Genomic DNA, 14,592 nt, shown 5'->3' with positions numbered 1-14,592 from the left:
TGCACAATAACACTGTTGTGTGAGGCCCGAGTCGCACGGAACTTAGAACAGGACTGAATCAAGGCGCTGAAATATGAATCACAAACAGTTTTCGCCTGGCTGTGAGGGCCGCCAACAGCTGCCAGCCGTCTGTCGCTCAAGCAGCCGTCATATTGTGATTCGCCCATGAGCGGATACCTGCTGCACTGGCATATTGTTTGTGCAAGATAAAACACGGCCTCGGTTTTATTCCTAGAAAACTCTTAGACGTTTGGTTCTCATGAGTTTTGCATTTGATGATCTGAAGCACTAAATGACTAAAGTAAAAAGGAAACCGAGCGAACACTGAACTTCTTTATAGATATCTACCCACCGTGACATCCATGCAACCAGTTCTCTGACCAATTTTTGAGAAACATGTTAGTTTATATACTTAACTGACTGCTGATAGTTCACGGAAGAATAAACAGCGCTATATAAGAAGCACGTAGTCTCATTTCAACAAACAACTGTGCCCATCCATGTATGGAAAACCCGCTCAAGAGGTCGTCGCTTTTCAAAACTGATATATGCCGCTTATGTGTTTATCTAGATCTATCTCGATTCCTGTTGCGAAAAATTCCATTTGAAGGCCCACGTTTTCATAAACAGAGGAGCATGTTACCTGTGGTTTCCGCCAGTTACCGAGCAGTTGCTGCACACCTGTTCTTGCCAACTTCCCATCCAGCCAAACGCAGATGTATTCTCTCACACAAACCTCTTCATTTTCTACTTCTAAGCACTTTTCAAGATTGTGCTACTCCTCGCATTTTGGCACAACTATTACTTCTTCTTTATTTGAGCCTCAACGTATTCCCTCGGATGCCAATGCATTATTTCCATCCGGCACATGATGCCTAGTCGACAACGCTTGATTGGCTTTGGCCCCCTTCTTTAAGGACAGAGTACTATGCACTCTTCGGTGCCAACTCCGTCGCTGAGTTCCAAGATCTACAATGCAGTGATATCGCCGTTCCAAAAGCTCAAGTTACTTTTCCCAAGAGTGTCTGGAACATTAGACATGAACTTCACAACACAAGATGGTTTGTCTCGTTCTATATTTCACACCCTTATATGCTAAATTACTTTCGTAGGACATCAAGTGTTACATTTCGGCATCCTCAGGACTGCGCTCCAATCTAAAGATCCTTGGCTTTCTGAAAGATAATCTCCGTATCGTTGTTCGCAGCTCAATGGGAAGTTTATTGAACTTGTGGAATATTGCAGTAGCGCAGTTTGTCATATCAAACTCTTTGCCTGGTCCACCAAATTCAGCTTTCAGATAAGTCGCACCCGAATCATATTTCCTCACAAACCTCCAACTTCTGCGCAAGCGTGTCGCGAATCTCAGGTTCTTTTCAAAGGTGAAGCCAGGCAGTTATTCGGACTGAACAGCGGCACTTACAAAAGCCCTTGGTTTCTACCATCCACGGACATTGTCTATTGGGACCAGGAGATGGTATGGGAGTATTCACTGCCTGGTCCGGGTGAAATTTACGATGTTTGGAATGTTGCAGTGAAATGGCCCGATATAGAAGAGTCCGACGTCAAACTAGATTGGCTGCTCGACGATGCTCGAGAGATGTTTCCCGACATTAAGAGACTCATGTTTGTTATGAGACACCGGCCCCTTCTCGATACTGATATCAGTTTCTTCCAAGTCAAAGACGATGACGAGATGCACCTTATATGGCATGGAGGATGGAGCTCATGGGGTGACATAAGGCGAGATGTTCATGAGTATTGGCCAGAGTATGAACACGATGGTCATACTGTGGTACCAATGATGGAGGCTGTTGAGGTGATGTCTGTTCGTGATGGAACTCAAACCCCTTAAACTTTTGCTGGAGTAAGTGCAGGACTAAGACAACGGCTTAGAAACCGGCACTCGCAGAGAGAAATACGGTACCGAACCATTTTCCTGTCGATGTGATATAATAGAGTTTTCTAGTGTTTACATGAGAGAATACGTAAGTTCTTATTCATTACATCTTAGTTACTTACCAGTATCATAGAAGCGTATGCTCTACAGCTAGGGTTAATGTGAAGCAAATAAATCTCTATCCTAAGATATCGCAAAATAGCCTGAACATACCCAAGTCTATTTGTCTTTCTGTTGAGACTCACTTTGTTTGCCAGGGATTCGGAGGATGAACTATCTACAATTAAGCTAGGAATAGCGGATTCAGATAATGGTGCTTCTCTATAAATTCCAAGCTCTTCTTCGTCAATGTCTCTGATAGAGGGCTTGGATTTCGGCCTTCTCCTAGTTAACCATGACATAAACAACGCGGTCGAATGAAGCCAACTGGATGCCTAACTTGGGTGTTGTAGATAGGTAGTTTAATTCAATCCTCTCATAAATTTAGGACCCGTCAATTACTTAGCCTTCACCTGGGTTTATTTTATCTTATTGAACAAAGCACCCGGAGTCTGAAGCTCACAAAAGTGACATCATAAGTCGTAACACCAGGTTGGCAATACCTCATCGATTCCGATCGATTGGAATCCGGTCAAATAAAATCTAGCCGATTGTCTTGCGATTCTTTATTTTAAGGTGCGTCATTTCACATATTTCTCTTCTTCTATCATCTTACTGGAACCTTATGTGTAAAACTGATCTGATCTAATCAACACCCCGCCATTCGCGGATACGTCTCGATTCCCTGCAACGTCTCAGTCTCAACTTTCATTCTCTCATCACATAAGTCTCTTGCGATGTCGTCTCAAGAATCTGGTCCAAGAATGTCTTCTGCTACAAAAGAGGTCCTTTCCAAGGTGCGGCGTATGATTCCGCCAATGCTAGAGAGGTTTCACAAGGGTTTGTCGCCAAAGCACTGGTTCTGGGTGATTAAGACTGACGCAAGAACAGGCCAGTTGGGTAGAGTCGCCGTCATCGGCGGCAGTGAAAATTACACAGGTGCACCCTACTTCTCGGCCATGGCAAGCGCAAGGCTGGGCTCTGATCTGGTAATTTATACTTTCGTACTTTTCTCCATGATATGTTCTGGCTAACCATGCCTCTCGCATGTAGTCGCATGTCATTTGCACACCAGCAGCCGCAACTGTCATCAAGTCATACTCGCCAAACCTCATGGTCCATCCGCTGATGCGACAGAGTGAAAACGCCAAAAAGGAACATGAGCCTGCGGCTTGGAATGCTTCCAAGGACCCCGAGTCCAATGCTGACCACATTGCGGCTCAAATCAAAGATCTACTGCCTCGCCTCCATGTCCTCGTCATCGGACCTGGTCTGGGTCGTGATCCTCTGATGCATGCTACTGTCGCACACGTTATCCGTGCTGCTCGCGAGCAAGAGCTTCCAATTGTATTGGATGCTGATGCTCTGGCGATCGTGCACACGCAGCCCGAGCTGGTGAGTGGTTACGACGGTGCTGTACTGACACCCAACGTTGTCGAGTTTGGCAAATTGTGCGACGCACTGAAAGTCAAAGTCGACGACAATGCGCCTGAGACCGCGCGCGTTGAGGCTCTGGCCAAAACTCTTAAGGGCGTGACAGTGGTTCAGAAGGGTACCAAGGATTACATCTCCAACGGCGAAACAACACTGACTGTGGACCTTGAAGGCGGTAAGAAGAGGAGTGGCGGGCAGGGAGATACTCTGACTGGTTCAATTGCCACATTCCTGGGATGGAGGAGAGCGTACCTGGACCGTCTGTGGGATGTCGGCAAGGACCCCATCGGCGAGCACGAGTTGGTTGGACTCGCGGCCTTCGGTGGCTCTGCTATCACAAGAGTATGTGTTTTGCCCCTTTTCTGATTCAAAGTCATAGAGGTCACCTCTGGTTGCCACTCTCTCTTAAGCTTCCGGCCAAGAGGCGAACCCCGGAGTTCCATGGTCCCAAAGCATCATACTAATTATCTCCTAGGAATGTTCTCGTCTAGCCTTTTCTAAGAAGGGACGCAGTCTACAGGCAAGCGACTTGACTGACGAAGTTCATATCTCATTTCTCAACATCTTCGGTGAGGACGATGAGGTAGATGAATCCAGGCTGTAATTACAATCACGACTCTGTTATATAGATGGCCAAGCTACGAATACATGACGTAGGTTAACTGATGGCCTTGTGAGTGTTTACTATTGTCTGTGGGTTGATGCTGGATATTTGACATGGCATGCCTCTGTAAGAAGCAGTGCCAACCTGGCGCCAGCCTTACGCCTAGAAGAAGGTGTCACAGAACAAAGATACATTGGCAGAAGAATGTTAACATTTCTCGTCTGAGAGCCATTTGAGTCACCTGGATGATTCAGCTACACTGCGCTGGCTTGGGTAGGACCTTGATCCTAAAATAAAAATAAACTTAGGTAAATTTAGGCGATCTTAGGATATCCTAGGAAATCACAGGATAGAGATCTCAGGATTCCGACAGACACAAATGCTCTATGGTGAATGAATGAATATATGATTGGTTATTATCTGATTAAGATTGCTTGGGGCGATGCGGACTCTATCACGCAAGCATCATTCCACCGCACATTCAAGTTTGGTGGCAGATTTGATACCAAATATCTTGTCCATGGGGCGTCAAAGACCTTATTTCCCAGTACAAGCCAGGTTGCGACCTTGTACGCCTTCCCATTCTCTGTTGGTCACACGCAGGGGCCTGCCCTGGTTCCCCAGGACCCTGAAATTGACGCAATTTTCTGGGCATTAGGAAACAAACTCCCTATGCTGGTCAACAAACGCATTTCTGGCCGCAGCCGCGAAGTCGATTCGGACACAATTGACAAAAGCCGGATGATGTGAGTGAACCCTGCACACCTGAGGAGGCATACAGAAGAGAGAAATCGACCTCGAAAGAAAACTGGCCCAATAACCAACCACAGAAAATTAAATATGAGCATCAGCGTGGCCCGTTTATCATCGCAAATGAACGACACGATACAGTAATCCACGAAGCTGAGGAATATTATATTGGTTCTCTGAGGGTTTCAGAATAGTCAGCAACCAGCAGCGCCGGCAGGAGAAGGCAATCTTGTCAGTAGGCACAGACAGCCGGTGACCAGCAACGTGTGCTGAGAGATGAGGAAACCAGCCATATGTAATACAAAGAGCGAACCTTCAGTGAATATAGCCACCATTTCCCAGCCTAGCCAGACTCCGAAGCTATCTGTATCATGCATATCTCCCAAAGCAAAAACAGTTGGTGCCGTTTGGCACGCGTGCATACCGACCAGTAATGCCGCAATGTCAAATTTCCCAACGCCCACTAGACTCTTCTTTCCTCCTGGCCGGTGCTTCAGCAATCAAATGGCGTCGGAAGGCCCTTGCGTGAACTTGTTTATGATGGCAGTGTGAAAATCGTTGTCCCAGGAAAGATAATCGCGCCAGGAATACAATGGCGCTATCATTAATCTTATTTTCACCAACTCGCTTGCCATGTGAACATCTGATGTCTCTGCAAACTCGGAAATGAGTCTAGCAGAACTGACTGGTGCCTCCTGCTCGTTTGCTGGGCAATCAAGACGAAGGCTTGCGATCGTGTGGTTGAGTGTCTCTAGAAGGTGATCGTTTTATAACACTCTAGCTGATATGCAAGGTTGAGTGTTGTCTCTTCGCTCAATGGCACTGTAGTTTTGGACTTGGGGAATGGACTGTTCATCATTCCTTTGACCGCCTGATAAGCGTTGACGATGGTGTATTGTACTGATCTGTCATCATCGAATGCCATCCTGGACGCCATCTCACCAAACAGGATGATAAAATGGGCGATATAAGGCATCAGGCAAAACTTCGGTGAGATGCCTGAGTGCCCCCATGCATAAGCTCCTGTCGGGTTGGATGATGGCATCCGCAGCTAAGATTCTCTCGGCGAGGAAGCTCATTGCTTGTGGCCATAACTCCTACCGACAGTTAGATCAGGGAGCACCAAGAAACTTTACAGCAAAAGACTCACTTTGTAGGCCTCGAGCAGTCTGTGGACATCTTGCTGTTCCATCTCGCCTTGCCCAAGCTGTCGGATACATCCCCAGTAGCCCTCTTTTTCTCATCCAGAAGGGTGCATGGCTACGAAGAGCCTCTTGCAATTTGTGAAGCTGTAAGAAGTCCCTGCGATTCATTGGTCGAGCCAGTCTCATCGTATACTGCCAGTGCTATACATGAAGGCAGTAACGAAGACGCTGGATTGACTGGCCCGACCTCTGTGGCGGTCTCATCATTCTTGAGGGACTCCCGTTCGGTGGGAGTGATAGTGGCTGGATCGGCCAGTACGAGTTGTAAAGCGAGACTGGCCCTTTGAAAGTCAGTCGAGTAATAAAAGAGAAGGCGTGTGTCAATACTTACATGTAGTAAAGCCACAGGCGATAACCTCGATGTCCAGTTTGTCAAGAGAAATGCTCTGTCGAGTTTCAGTTCAATAGAAAGTTTGGGAGGAGAGAAGCGGGTTGAATACCAGCCAATTGCCTACTGGATAGAGATAAGTCCCTTAGCCTGGAGATGTAGAAATGGAAGAAAGAAAATTGGAAGTGAGGGAAGATACTCTTTAAATATCTAACCTAAGACCTGGGTCAGGTTGAATCACTGTCAAGCGGTGGCAACTAGAAAATCCTTCATAATTTCTTTCTCACTACAGATCTCATCTTGGACTCTGGTTTCTCTTTCCTCTTACAACCACGAGCTGGTAACATCATTCTCACCAACAAAGTCAAACGTCTTTCTTTTCAGACTTTCAGATTTCAGGATCAGAGCCATGCCACAACTGCGAAACTATTACCATGTCAACCCTTCCTATCGCTCGCCCGAGAGCTCTGGAAATAATGTGAGCTCTACGAAGAGCTCACTTTGTGGTGCAATAACCCGGGAATTCACCACAGTGCGACAATCATCCTTGAAATGGAGAGAGTTACTATAAACGCTTAAGTTCGAAGAAATCCACATCGGAGATACGCAAGATAGATCAGGTGGATTCCTTCGAGCTTTCAACTGTTACCAGTTTGCAGCGACAAATATTGCTCGAGTGAACATAAAGTTGGTTGTCATTGGTGACAAGGTCTTCCTAACTACTGCTGACAGAGTTGGTTCAGGCTTGCATCTTTCGTTGCCAAGTTTCTGCTCACAGAAAATGTTTCACGGGTGAGTGGGAATGATCCTCCTAAAAAGATCGTGCTTGCAATAGCGTGCCAAATCGACGGGCAGCAATCCTTGGAAGTTATCTAGAATTCGAGCTCCTTGGCTTGACCCTGGGAATCTCGAAGAAAGTCAAATCAAGGATTTGAAGAAACAGATAAATATCAGGCGGCTTATTGTACTTGAAGGAGCAAGAGTCGGCTACTAGACCTCCATCTGAAATAGAAAAATATTCATCAGGTTCAACACAGCTTACATATAGGCAACAAGTCTAATAACCGACTAAATTACTTTAAGTTTGCCTTTGTTCCTTCATATTTTGGATCCTGGTGCTAAATCATCTCGTCGCCTATATAGCCTATGTGCTTCATCATTCATAGAGTTCGCAATTCAACTCTTCTCGCTGTCACTTATATCGATGATGTCCTGGGGGATCGTTTCGGTCTTGGCCAGAATGTTCTTTTACCATATATCAGAATTTGCACTGACTTCGGCATTCTCCAGGAGCCAGGGTGCAACTTGTTTCAATATCGTTCAATGTTACGCAGTTCTCTTTGAGCTTCCGCTGAGCCTCTACCCTCTCGCTCACTCTATGCTTTGTTGTTTCTTTGGCCCCTTCCTCGTTGCACCTCGAACAAGAACTCTTTTAGGTGCAATATGTTTTCAACCGTCTTATACTTAATTAATGCCTTTTTGTATCTGCAGAATATTGAGGGGGATCTCCGTGAGGCTCGAGCAGATTGCTTCTCGTTGAGGGGGTCACAATATGAGAAGATTATACAAGTGTCTAAGAATAACAGACGAGATAGGCGCACAAGCACATCTAAATGTTTGATAGTGTTGAGTATGTGCTTTGATATGGTGTTCTTGGTGTTCTGTACCTGTATTTCTCTGATAATGACGACTGACAACGAAATGTCAAGCTCAATTCCTTTACACTTCAGGGCAGCGGCAAGAAGCTTTAGGTAGGTTTAGTATAACCTAGAAATAACAAGTCTAAAGACCCACCTTGTCATCCTAAACTTGCCTAAATCTTTGTATCACTTAGCATAGAGATCCTAAGTCTTTATGTCGTTTAGAGGTTTTGAGGTTTGCTGTCCGAACCTTGACCCGCCCCAACTGCACAATCACGTTGACACGGCCGAGTCGGTCATTTCAGCCACGCATAGATTGGTGCAGGTCAAAACTGCAATCAACGTAAAAGGGGAGCTGTGTAATGTGCCAGGACGATGAAAACTTAGTAATCTGGACTCTGGTGGCACCTTAGGACTCTACTAGAGCATCTCCAAGCAAGGGGCTACCCTACTTCGCATGCTGTTGCTTTTTACTGATAGAAAAGGCATAAGAAGTCTTCCACCACCTCCATACCCTGAAGAGTTTGGAAGGCCCTCGTGCTTAAACTGCTCTTTGCTTCGAAAAAAAACTCGATGTGGACATTTGACTCCGAACAAATTGATGAAAATTGGCACCTGAGCTCCGGCGTATTGGTGTTAGTGACTGAAGAGGCAACGGAAGGCAAGAAAACTTAGGACTTTAATCTAAAGTAATCAAAAGACTTATTAGGCAAGTTTAGTATATTTTAGTAGTACTTTATACCAGTTTATGCTAGCACCCGGACTTAATGTTAGAAGCTTGATCCTCCCTCGAGGAGAGGTAATAGGAAATAGTTAGTGCTCTCTCGGGTAGGTCGGTCCTTTCTGGCTGATTGACTGGTAGACAGTGGCTTTGCCTATTAACTAATTGTCTTGAGTGATGAAGCTTTTATTGAGTCGACGAATTGGAGGATTGAGTATGACAACCAGGAACCTCAATTATACATAGATCAACAGAAACATTAAGTCTCCCCGTAGATCGAGGCGTGGTTACATCAAAGTTTACCATCTTCTGATGATTCGAGATTCGTTTCCGCATCTTTTTGGGTTTCCCGGTTCACATACAAGGGTTCGTGTAGACATAGTTGTTAGCTTGCAGATTGGAGAACAAAAAGAATAGAGGACATTGATTGAGTTTTAAGCTCTATTTTACATGTGACGATGCTACAGGAGAATCTCCCTCATCTCATTCTCGTCGCTCCATTCTGGCGCGACCCCTCGACATGTTCCCTCCGCCTCAAGAGAGAAAAGCGACAACAAATATTCGGTATAGACAGCGACATCCCCAAAGGCCTCCGTTATTCTCCGCGTAAGTTGCTTTTGATTATAATTAACCGAGGAAGCTCTTGACGAAGGACTGGGTGACGTCACGGAGCTTGGCCTCGGTCTCCTTGGAGATAGCACCTTCCTTGTCAATAGTGGCAAGGAGCTCAGACTCGTTGGTCTTGAGGTGAGCAATGAAGTCAGCCTCCCACTGAAGAACTTTGTTGACGGGGACGGAGTCGAGGTATCCGTTGACACCAGCGAAGATGAGAGGAACCATGTGGTTAACCGGATAAGGGTTGTATTGTGTTTGTTTAAGAAGCTCAGTAAGCTAAAGAAAGATTAGTATCTTCATACCTTGCCATGAAATGGAGGTCTTGGACTTACACGCTCACCACGGTTGAGGGTCTGCTTGGTAGCGGCGTCGAGATCAGAACCGAACTGGGCGAAGGCAGCGACCTCACGGTACTGAGCCAAGAAAAGCTTCAAGGAACCAGCGACCTGCTTCATGGCCTTGACCTGGGCGGCGGAACCGACGCGAGAGACAGAAAGACCGACGTTGATGGCGGGTCGGATACCCTTGTAGAACAGCTCAGCCTCCAAGAAAATCTGACCATCAGTGATAGAAATGACATTGGTAGGAATATAGGCGGAGACATCACCACCCTGGGTCTCAATGACAGGAAGGGCAGTCATGGAACCACCGCCGAGCTTGTCATTCATCTTGGCGGCACGCTCGAGCAGACGAGAGTGCAGGTAGAAAACGTCACCGGGGTAAGCCTCACGTCCAGGGGGACGTCGGAGAAGCAGAGACATCTGTCGGTAAGCAACAGCTTGCTTGGAAAGATCGTCGTAGATGACGAGAGAGTGCTTGCCGTTATCACGGAACCACTCACCTACACATCTAGTCAGCAATGGAGCTTCAAAAGCATCGAAAACAAGTAGATACTGAAGAGAACAAAGGATTTGAGAATTCACAAGATGCTGGTGTGAATATGTTGCGTCCGTGACAAATGTTTGATTGGAAGATATTCCTGTGACCTCGGAAAGAAGGGGCTGAAAACTTACCGATGGAGGCACCAGTGAAAGGAGCGAGGTACTGAAGAGGAGCGGCCTCAGAGGCGGTAGCAGCAACGACAATGGAGTACTTCATGGCGTCGTTCTCCTCGAGAGTCTTGACAAGCTGAGCAACGGTGGATCGCTTCTGGCCAACGGCGACGTAGATACAGTAGAGCTTCTTCTTCTCATCCTGGCCATCGTTCCATCGCTTCTGGTTGAGGATGGTGTCGAGACCAACGGCAGTCTTACCGGTCTGACGGTCACCAATGATCAACTCACGCTGACCTCGGCCGATGGGAACCATGGCGTCAATGGACTTGAGACCAGTCTGGACGGGCTCGTTGACGGACTTTCGGGGCAGAATGCCAGGAGCCTTGAGCTGAGCACGGCGCTTCTCCTTGGTGTTGATAGGGCCCTTGCCGTCAATGGGGTTACCGAGAGCGTCGACAACACGGCCGAGCATCTCAGGGCCGACGGGGACATCAACCTTGGCAATGTGTTAGTCTCAAGTCGAATAGTTCAGGATATGTAAGTATGCTTACAATCTCGCCGGTACGCTTGACGGTCTCACCCTCCTTGACGAGACGATCAGAACCGAACAACACAACACCGACCTGGCCGGCCTCGAGGTTCATGCACATTCCCTTGACACCGGAGGCGAACCTTTTGTACAATTAGCTTTTTGATGCATAACGGAATTGTTCCATAGTTTGATCAGTACGTACTCGACAAGCTCCTCGGCCTGAACGTTGGCCATGCCGTGAACACGGGCGATACCATCACTGTAAGTCAATTGTTAGTATTAGTTGCATCTCAATTGACTCGTTCTGAGTGCCAGGGCTATTGACAGCGTGGTATTGATGTTTGAGGACATTATGCACCACCTGCGGTTTGCTCCGGTTGCTCCCAACAGAGATCCACATACCCGACGGAGAGGACACGGCCAGTCTCAGCGAGACCGGACTCCTCCTGAACACCACGAATTCGCTGCTCGAGGATGGAAGAAACCTCAGTAGGAGTGGCCTTAGCGTCGGAGGCGTAGAATCGAGCGGCGTTGATGGAGGCGGGTGCGGCATTTCGGACCTGGTGATGAAAAACAAGTTAGCCGAAGCCCGAAAAAGTCCTCGACCGGTCAGCGGCGACAGCGATCCCAAATAGCTCAAAAAAGCTCATGCGAGACTGAAAAGTATAATCCAACTACTCAATTGAGCTCTCTCGATGGGTTGTCGATGGATGCACGATAATTGGAGGCGCTGGTCGATGGCATTGTCGATTCGGGGGCTCGGAAGAGCACGTTTCAACTTACCGCGGCGACCCTGCCAGCAGCAGAGACAGCGCCGACGGCGCGCGTCGACTGTCGAAGGGCGTTCCGGAACATATTAGAGGTATACGGGAGGTTTGGAGATGAAAGGAGAGCAATTGCAGCCGGGTGCAATTGGGAGGAGGGGAGATTGGGGAGTGCGGTGCTGCCTTTACAGGAGAGCAAATGGAGATTTTTGAGGAGGGTGGTGATGGAGAGCAGAGTCTGTCTGAGGGATAGAGTGGGGTTCAGCTACTCCGATAGACCAATCATGATTCACTGAGCGGTTTTGCCTGGATATTCCGAAGCAGTCTTAACAATTTCTTAGCTTGATTTTCCAACCCGCTTGAATTTCGGGGCTTCATCTCGCGCGGAGCTGACGTTCGACAGAATCTGTGAGATCGATAAGAAGAGCAGAAAAGATAAAGATGGCCAATTGCCATCATCTCCCGCTATTTGTTACTAATTGACCTCACCTTAGATCTTTGGATCCCCAATAACCTCATTGTGCTCACTCATTGACTTCCTTCATCCAGTCAACTCCCGTACCGCCGAATGATCGGTATTACCCGGGTACGTGCCATAAGTTAGTGCCTAAGATATGCGGTTGCAAAGGTTGAAGTTGTCCTACAGACCAGGGGGATGCCTCATGGAGCTTTAATCCATCAAGCTGTGGTTTTCGTTGTGGAGCCTTATTACATTGGCCCAGCCACGGGGCAAAAGAAAACCTCAGACCTTATGTACTTTTAACTCGGAAAGTCAAATGAACTTGTCAAAAGGCACCCTGAGTTCTTACTAATTTACCTAAATCTTTTCAATTAGTTAGAAATACGGATAAGGTCCTAGGTTTTCTTTTCGCCCCCCCTGGCTCAGGTACTGGCCAACAAAGTGAATGGCCAACTCGCAACGCTATCAGAGACGTCAGAACAACACTTTTACCGGGGCCGTCAAATTGATTAATGGCGAGCTCTGGCGGCTGACAACCGGAGCACGCTTGTTATCTTGTAGCCTTGCGCTGGAGATTCCCGATCTTAAACTAATCTATAAGACCTCGAAGCCTTGCTACTTATGGGTTTTCCACATTAACTGCTTTGTGTTGACGGATGTCCGATGTGTCCCAAGATACATATCAGATGCTGTTATCCATAATCTGGGGTGTATCCACAATAGAACAAATTGTCTGTCAGTCATATACCAAAGGAAGACCTTGCTATAGTAAGGGGTTTCCTTGAGCTTTTGGCTTGGTCTAACACGAATGACCCATGAAAGCTATGGGTGTCGGCTTTCGCTCTCTAAGGCTTCTCGAGTGTAAGGAGAATTCGGGTCATATTGAGCGCCCATAAGCTATTCTCAACCTACGTCAACCATTTTGTCTCTGAGGATTGAGGTCTTGTTTCTTACCACCAATGGACCATCCCTTGTAGGAATGTTTCCTCGTGCAACTGGGAAAGCATCGTGATCTTGATCTCTTTCACGAAACATAATTATCTTGGAACATGAGAGCCAGTTTCTTCAGTCCGGCCGCTAGGGGCAGTTGCCTGTGCGTTTGCTGTGAGATGATGATAATATGAGAAAAGTTGATATAGAACGATTGTGAAATCTTAGCGCCCAGAGTCGACAGTTTCACGCTCAAATTTGACAACCCATAGCCAAATAGCCCTTGCATTATACGGTGTCAGCATCGGAAGCATTGCGATATGCTCAATACGAGCTGGTCAATTACCACTACGTTGACGATCAATTACGATCGGTGGGCGCATAAACGTCACAAGCAATGACTCAGAGTATAGTAGTCACACACAAGTCAGGAGCATTGACATTACTCCAAAGAAGAGAAATCATCCAAGATACAAGTGATGCACCAAAGTCCCCGAAGGACATGTTTATAACGTCTCGCGTAGACGTAAACAGACGAGAGGCCAAGCAGACAAAGTACCAGTGATCTGACGATTGATGGCAATGTCACATTCATAGTGAATATCGGAAAGCCGGCAGAGCGCCGGTCGGTCTCTCAGGCCGTGGCTCGACTGAAAATTTCAAGTCAAGCTGATGCAGCAAAGGCAACAGAAAATACATGTCCCATGTGAGTTTTCCCCTTAATATTCGCCGTGACCATCCGTAAATTCAAACAACCATTTTTTTTCAACCGTTTATCGGACAATGCCATCGAAGCGAGACTTGAACCACTTGACGGTCTCCTCGCGCTTGATGCGGTGGCTGGCACCGATACGGGACTTGGTTCGGCGGCGGCGGGTAACGCGCTCACCAGGTCGGGTCATACAGCAGTAAAAATCCATGCCGTAGATACCGATGGAGGGGTCGTACTTGATACCAAGATCGATGTGCTCGCTGATACCGAAGCCAAAGTTGCCAGTCTCGGAGAAGTTGCGCTTGCGGAGCTCGTACTCCTTGACCTTGAGACCACGCTCAAGAATCTCCTCGGCCTTTTGGATGTTAGCATCTCTGCACTTTGGCATTTCCAATCTTCATGTGTGAATTTACCTTAGGGCCTCGGACGGTGACGTGGACAGCAATCTTTTCGTTACGTCGGATACCGAAGGTTCGGACGGTGTAGCGAGCCTTGCCTTTGAAAATTTCAGTCAGATGGAATTGCATCGCCATGTTCAAATTTGGCTAACTTACTGTAGACGGGGGTCTGACCAGAAAGCTGCTCCAGCACCTTGGCGGCACGGGTAAGTCTGTCACCAGACTCTCCGACGGAGATGTTCAGAACGAGCTTCTGAATCTTCAGCTCCCGCATGGGGTTGTTTGCCTTCTCGGAAGCCATGGCTGCTGTTATTAGTCGACCTGGTGATGGAGTTGTCGAAGATCGCGAAGGTTGCAAGAATAATTTTTCAGTTTTTGTGAAGCTCGTAAGGGTTAAGCTAGTTGGTGCCCCAAGTGGGGCAGACACTAGTCAGAAGTGGTCTAGTGCGAAAGCGGTACTTTGTCGGTGTACCTTTCAGCCTTCCGCATCAGGCTCCGCAGATTT

General features: G+C 47.2%; 3 protein-coding genes across 3 annotated transcripts; 1 reads left to right on the top strand and 2 right to left on the bottom strand.

The window, feature by feature from the left end:
• Window positions 1-2,763: 2,763 nt before the first annotated feature.
• J7337_000810 (uncharacterized protein) lies at window positions 2,764-4,037 on the top strand (the record flags this gene model as incomplete). The annotated part of the gene is made up of 3 exons (XM_044818557.1): window positions 2,764-2,988; window positions 3,053-3,775; window positions 3,909-4,037. The coding sequence occupies 3 exons, from the start codon at window positions 2,764-2,766 to the stop codon at window positions 4,035-4,037; spliced, it is 1,077 nt and encodes a 358-aa protein (XP_044686259.1).
• Window positions 4,038-9,308: 5,271 nt separating this feature from the next.
• On the bottom strand, window positions 9,309-11,678 carry ATP1 (Alpha subunit of the F1 sector of mitochondrial F1F0 ATP synthase; the record flags this gene model as incomplete). Its single annotated transcript, XM_044818556.1, has 7 exons — window positions 9,309-9,572; window positions 9,629-10,137; window positions 10,310-10,787; window positions 10,843-10,963; window positions 11,026-11,082; window positions 11,226-11,383; window positions 11,607-11,678. The coding sequence occupies 7 exons, from the start codon at window positions 11,676-11,678 to the stop codon at window positions 9,309-9,311; spliced, it is 1,659 nt and encodes a 552-aa protein (XP_044686258.1).
• A 2,072-nt stretch (window positions 11,679-13,750) lies between these two features.
• Window positions 13,751-14,388, bottom strand: RPL11 (60S ribosomal protein L11; the record flags this gene model as incomplete). Its single annotated transcript, XM_044818555.1, has 3 exons — window positions 13,751-14,044; window positions 14,103-14,185; window positions 14,244-14,388. The coding sequence occupies 3 exons, from the start codon at window positions 14,386-14,388 to the stop codon at window positions 13,751-13,753; spliced, it is 522 nt and encodes a 173-aa protein (XP_044686257.1).
• Window positions 14,389-14,592: the final 204 nt, after the last annotated feature.

The sequence above is a fragment of the Fusarium musae genome, chromosome 1 (assembly GCF_019915245.1).
Source record: "Fusarium musae strain F31 chromosome 1, whole genome shotgun sequence".
NCBI classification, from domain to species: Eukaryota; Fungi; Ascomycota; class Sordariomycetes; order Hypocreales; family Nectriaceae; genus Fusarium; species Fusarium musae.
The sequence above is the reverse complement of the archived record's forward strand: the minus strand, read 5'-3'. Positions and strand labels throughout refer to the sequence as shown.